The following is a 6447-nucleotide window of genomic DNA, read 5'->3' on the forward strand; positions in this document are numbered from 1 at the left end:
GGCTGGCTGGAGGGAGGGCATCTGCTGACATGTGAGCGTGGGGACCCTTCTTCCAGGCCTCTCTGTGGCTGTGCAACCTTTGGTCAGTCGCTTTCCTCCTCTGATAAAGCTGCTATTTTCTCCATGGGAACTTGCACTCAAGTTCTCAGACAGAACACTGTGCGTACAGTTTCAGGGGAGCAGAGATCTCGCGAAATCCCGTCGTGAACTCCAAATACATCGTGGACTTCAAATATTAGGTTGCCCCTGATCGTTTTGGACTCCCACATACGGAATGGTGGTTCTCACACGATCAGCATATGGGCTTGCTAAAACTCAGACTCCTGGGCCCCGCGCTCAGGACCTCCAATTGAATAGGCCTGGTGGGGTCTGAGGATGCACATTAGTAGCCAGTGTCCCAGGTGACCCCAACGGGCTGGTCTGGAGCGGGTGCCTACTTTGAGAACCGCTCTCCCGAGATCCTTGCTCCCACGGAGTTGCTGGGGCGAAGAAGCCCAGCGAAGTAGATGCACTCACTGGCGGGTGACAGTCTGCAGAGCTGTCCCTCTTCCTCTCTGAGCACTGGAGTGGCAAATGTATAGACAAGTACTGAACAAAAAGGCGTACACTTTTCAGGGCCCACACTGCGTCATAATCCGAAAAGGAGAAAGAAGCAGAATGAGAGAAAGGAAGCGGCTCCTACCTCCAGGACATTTTTCCAAAAATTGGTTTTCAAAGCCACGTCCCTTTCCTCTCCTGGCACCCTGACGTGGGCAAAGCGGAGAGGGGAGGAGGCTCAGGAAGGGAAGGGAGGGGACAAAGGCCATGGTCCCTTAGGATGTGAGGGCTCTAAAAGAAATGTTCACGGGGGCGCGGAAGAAGGTTGCCTTGGGGGCCTGGGACGAATTTGCTGGAAGAAAGAACAGTTTGGCATCAGACTGTGAGGCGGAAGTGACTGCTTCTCTGCCTGGGGCTGCCAGGCGTCCTTCTTGTCCTGCGTCATAGGACTCAGAATCCCAGGAGCTTTGGAGATCAGTCTCCCTACTCTGGGCAGAGCTGGCCTTAGATCTTCCGACTCAACCGGCAAGGGCATGAGTTTGGAAAAGTGGAGGTGGGGGTTGGGGAGCATTGCATGTCTTGGCCTCTGCTCTGCCCTCGCCTCCTTCCCAAGCTCTCCAGAGGTGGCCTTGGCCACGCAGGGGTGATTCTTGCAGCAGCATGAGTGCCAGAGCCCCTTTACTGTAAATGTCTCTTGTCGTACACAATTTCCTGGTCCCTGAATCCTGTGAAAGGAAGAACCATCCCTTGTGTTCTGACATACCAGGTGAACTCCCAGGAGGCCAGTCTGGGAACAGTGGTCAGTCTGGGGCCACTCTAGGGACTAGGCTGGAGGCAGAGGGGGCTGCTCGCCTTCTCCCTGCCCTGGACATCGTGGGTCACCCTTACAGATGATTAGGAGAGGGGAAGATGAAATGAACAATCATCCAAGGCTGAAACAGCCCCAGGATGGGTGAAAGCCACCAGTAAATGACTCCCGCCACATCCAGTGTCCCACAAAATAGTCTTTAAAGTCAATCAAAAGAAAAAAATACATTAGTGACAGGAAACAGACCTCTAGATCTGGAAAGGCAGAAGTTCTTTTTTTAAAACACATAAATATATGTCTTAATAAGATCTGGTCCTGGGTTAATGGAGGTCTGGTTCTTGTTAATGAAGCCACGTGTCTCCTTGGTGCGAGATGTGGCAGCTGCTAGAGGACCCAGAGCTCCCAGGGGAAGTATCACCTGGGTTGAGTTTCTCAGGATGCGACAGAAACTCCTGCCCCACAGTCACCTGAATCGATCCCTAGACCACAGTCCCTGAGTCGGGGGTGCTGGGGTGGTGAGGAGGTTGGGCCTGAAATCTGCATTTTTGATCCCAGATTGTTCTTCCTGCTCATTGACATTTGATAAATGCTGACCCAGGGCCTGGGGGAGGGGCTCCGGCCTTTTGCTGGCTGAGGAGCATTTGCCAGTTCCAGAAACGGGAAGGGGAGGGGACAGGGGCTGGATTCAGGCTGGCTCAGACCCCTCACCCCTTCTTCAAAGATAAGCTTGGGCCTTGTACCCACCCCACCCCTAGTCCTTGTACCCACCCCACCTCAAGTCCTTCGTAGAACTTGAGCTTGAGGTCATCAGCAATCACTGTTTTCCCTCAGACAGAGGAGGAAGGATTTCATGAGCCTCGAGTCACCATGTTTCCTGGATGGGCGTATGGGTTTCCAGGAAGTTATTGCTTCCACTTAAGAAATAACTTTTGAATAAGATTCTCAGGGCCCTCTGAGATGAGTCTCGTGCCTCACCGAGGTGTCCTTCTCTGCAGACATGAGGGTGGTGAGCCGGAACTGCACGGAGGACGGCTGGTCCGAGCCATTCCCTCATTATTTCGATGCTTGTGGGTTTGATGACTATGAATCTGAGACCGGGGACCAGGTGAGAGTCTACCTCCCACCGGGAGGCGGTGGAGGTGGGGCCGAGGAGGTGCATGCAAGGGTATTCCCACCAGGGGCCTTGACTGCCCATGGGACTGCAGGAAGCTCAGGTCCTTAGGCAGCATTCGTAGGCATTCGCTGTGTCCCCAAGCCAGATGCTGGGAGGGGAAGACTTATTCATTCATTCTGGGCTGAGAAGTAGCTGGTTTGCTGCCTGAGCTCCTCCAGCCCCCACCACGTGTCCTCCACCTCCCTGGTTACTCCCTGGCTACCCAGGACACCCAGCCTTTCTGTGGCCCAGTGACTGGAGGGTTGATGCTGGGCCCAGCAGGACTCCTCCTGGACCCTTCCCCAGGCTGAGGCTGGTGCCTATTAGGATCGGTCAGTGCCTGTGCATTCAACAAGCCTTTGTTGAGCATCTGCAGAGTGGGGACACCTGTGCAGAGAGGAGGAAGCAGCTCAGCAGGGGATAAGGCGTTGGGGAGGCTGCATGGTGGAGGCACTGAGGAAGGGAGTGGCGGAAGTGAGGTCAGCCAGAGGGGAGGAAAGGCGGGAGGAGCTGGGCAGAGGGCCCAGGGGCGGGCAGGCCCTGGCCTGGGAGACTGGGTGCAGTTCCGCGGGGGGCCAGAGGCTGGGGTCGGGCCCACGTGGAGCCCTGCACGTCCCTTGTCCTGCTCCAGGATTATTACTACCTGTCGGTGAAGTCCCTGTACACGGTTGGCTACAGCACGTCCCTCGTCACCCTCACCACGGCCATGGTCATCTTGTGTCGCTTCCGGTGAGCTCCCCAGCAGTGCTCCAGTGGGCGCAGCCACCCCAACTCAGACCCTTTGCTCCGTCCCCTGGGTGTCGGTCCTGGAGCTTCCCGGAGGCACTTTCCCTACCCCTAGGATAACAGTTGGGAAACTTGACCGCAGAGAGGGCAACTGCCTTGTCCAGGGCCACCCAGCAGGAGGCCTACGTGCCTCACTTGTATTTTCCTGGTCTAGGTAGAGAGGTCACAGGAGGGAGAAGTCTGGTCTGGAGGCGTAATGGGGCAAGGCGACAAGGGCTTGAAACAGAGGCGGGAGGAAGGGGATGATCTGGGTGGGAGACCCCACTGAGACAGAGCCCTGCCGCTGGCCCAGAGCACACTCCAAATGGGGGTTAGAATGCGATGGGTTCACTGTTTCAAAGCCTTTTCCTCCGCCGGCCCGCTGGCGTAGGAAGCTGCATTGCACCCGAAACTTCATCCACATGAACCTGTTTGCGTCGTTCATGCTGAGAGCCATCGCCGTCTTCATCAAAGACTGGATCCTCTACGCGGAGCAGAGCAGCAACCACTGCTTCATCTCCACCGTGAGGGAGCTGAGCCCCACGTGGAAGGGCCCCTGCCCTGCCAGGACTTACCCCCCAGCCCAGGACACCCCGCCATCTGGGTGTTTCCCTGCAGGTTAAGGCATTGTCCCCAGTGAACACGGAAATCTAGGAGTGACCATGAGATTATCAGGAGCCAGTGATTTCCCTGTATGGCATCACTTCCTGTCCCTTGGCATGTGCGTGCCCTTGGCAGAGCAGTCAAAGAAGGTCAGGTGGAAAGGCCAAGTCCTACTTGGCTGAGGAGGAACGTAGGCTCAGAAAGAGGGCTTGCCTGGCCCCTGGTCACCCGACCCACCCACGATGGGGCTGAGGGGCCGATTGGCTGGCATTACTCCCCGACCACCTCCCCCGTTCTCAGACCTGTGGAGGTAAGCAGAGGAGGGAGGCCACGATGGCGCCGGATGGAGAGAACAATGCAGAGCACCCGGGAGGGCACAGTTAGAAGGGGTCTCTTGAGATTTTTGGGGACCAGGACTATCTCTTCACCGATGTGGTGTCCAAAACCCTCATTTTCCCAAGGGGCCTCCCTAGTCACCTCGCCTGTGGGGGCCAGGGGAAGGGCAAGACGATGAGGGAGCATGAGCTTAGGGAGGAGAGGGGGCTCTGTGCTCAGCCCCCAACCCCGTCCTTCTCTGATGTGGGCAGTGTGGCCTTCGTGGGCAGCCTGGACTCAGAATCTTAGGCTGCTACAATGTTAAACTCTCAGAATCCAGGAAGGTCATGCAATTCAGACCCATAGGGCGTATGAGCCCGAGCATGCCATGCCGAAGGGCTCCCCTGGTCCTGCGGGGCTGGATTTGCAGGGTTCAGTGGGGCGGGGCGTGGGGGCTCACGTCTCCCTCACCCTCCGGGCTCTGTCCGCAGGTGGAATGCAAGGCCACAATGGTTTTCTTCCACTACTGCGTCGTGTCCAACTACTTCTGGCTGTTCATCGAGGGCCTGTACCTCTTCACCCTGCTGGTGGAGACCTTCTTCCCTGAGAGGAGATACTTCTACTGGTACATCATTATTGGCTGGGGTAGGTCACTGGCTGCAGCCTGGACAGGCTCAGGCCTCATGGCCAGGTATATCCTTGGTGCTGCTGTCAAGGAGTGTCAAGTCAGAGGACAGAGGTACTTTCCTGCCCCTGCTGATGGCACGCTCCTGGTTTTTGGAGCTCTTCTTGCCCATGGGAAGCCCACTGTCTGAGAGAGTATATGCTTAGGGGTCTTTCTGAGAGCTGAGATAGCCCACAATGAAGGGGAGACATGGACCCCTAGGAAGCCTGGGTGTGAGGGACAGTTAGGGTCCTCAGAACTCTAGGTCTGAGAGGGAGATATGCCTCATGGGCGAGAGCCCCAGGTCTGAGGGGGTGATGGCCGCTGGGAGCCCCACGTCTGAGGGGGACATTGGACCTGCTGGTTTTCCTATTATCATGGAGCTCCTTTTCCTGCTCTTCCAGGGACCCCAACAGTGTGTGTGTTTGTGTGGGCCATGCTGAGGCTCTACTTCGATAACACAGGGTGAGTACATGCCTACGAGTCAGGAGGGCCAGAGCCCAGAGGAGCTCCCTACAGACAGGTTCTCGGTGGCTCCACGTTAACTGCCCCCGACAAACCATCCAGTGCAGGGCTCAGACTGCACTCCCAGCCCTGGGCACTGACTGACCCTGACTCCACCGTAGGTGGACCCACCAGCCATATCTTAGCTGAAGGCAGTGAGAGAACACATGGTTTTAGAGCCCACTCTGCTCTTGGGCCCAACTCTGAGTGTCTGTTTTCCTTTTAGGGAGGGAGGAAGAAGGTCCATGGGGGAGATTGCACCCCCAAGAGCCCTAGATCTGAGGGGGGAATGTAGCCCTTGCCCAGAAGCCCCTTGGTGACCCTAACTCTTGGGTACCAATCCTGCCTGGACAGGGAAGCAGAAGGAAGGACCATAGCACTCGAAGAAGCAGGGCCCTGTCTGCAGCCCCTCAGAGCTCTCTTTCCAGCTGTCCCTCCTCATGGAGCTGCAGGAAAAGAAGCAGCGCCCAGGGGCCAGGGACATTGTCCCACAGGCATCCCAGCCCCTGAGCATAATCTCTGTTCCTCCTCTCTGTCTGTCTTTCAGCTGTTGGGATATGAATGATAACACAGCTCTGTGGTGGGTGATCAAAGGCCCCGTGGTCGGTTCCATAATGGTGAGTGTCCTTGGAGCAGGGAAGAGGCAGTGGCCTGGGTAAAAGGCACAACATGAGAGGAAATAAAGAGGTCACCACCCAAACCAACCTCCTTCTTTTTCATGGCTGTATTATATTTTGCAACATGGACGTACACATTGTACAGCTGTTCTGCTGGCGTTGGCCATATATATCATCCCATTTTTCCTTCTCCTGGAAAATACTACTAGGAACACTTCTGTGCGTAACTTGGAGCACAGTGACTATTTCTTTAGAATAAATCCTTAGGAGTGGGATTGCTGGGTCAAAAAAGGGTACCCTAAATCGCTGTCTGCACTGTAATATCAGTCATTTAAATTTTTCCACAGTCCTATGAGGAATAAAGGTTGCTTGTTGTTGTTAATGTACATTTCTCTACATCATTAGTGCTGCAGAACATTTTTTTTTCCCAAACGCCTATTGACAATTGTTTTTATTCTGGTTATTACTAGAATATTGCTAA

At 55.4% G+C, this 6447-nt stretch overlaps 1 protein-coding gene across 1 annotated transcript in view; it reads left to right on the forward strand.

The window, feature by feature from the left end:
- Window positions 1-6447, forward strand: part of ADCYAP1R1 (ADCYAP receptor type I) — a 58421-nt gene that overhangs the window by 26161 nt on the left and 25813 nt on the right. The window contains exons 7-12 of the mRNA XM_023532037.1: window positions 2341-2450; window positions 3130-3227; window positions 3655-3787; window positions 4673-4826; window positions 5250-5310; window positions 5897-5966. Of these exons, the coding sequence (XP_023387805.1) occupies window positions 2341-2450; window positions 3130-3227; window positions 3655-3787; window positions 4673-4826; window positions 5250-5310; window positions 5897-5966 (626 nt within the window). The remainder of the gene's footprint in view (window positions 1-2340; window positions 2451-3129; window positions 3228-3654; window positions 3788-4672; window positions 4827-5249; window positions 5311-5896; window positions 5967-6447) is intronic.

Source organism: Pteropus vampyrus, unplaced genomic scaffold (assembly GCF_000151845.1).
Source record: "Pteropus vampyrus isolate Shadow unplaced genomic scaffold, Pvam_2.0 Scaffold75, whole genome shotgun sequence".
NCBI lineage: Eukaryota > Metazoa > Chordata > Mammalia > Chiroptera > Pteropodidae > Pteropus > Pteropus vampyrus.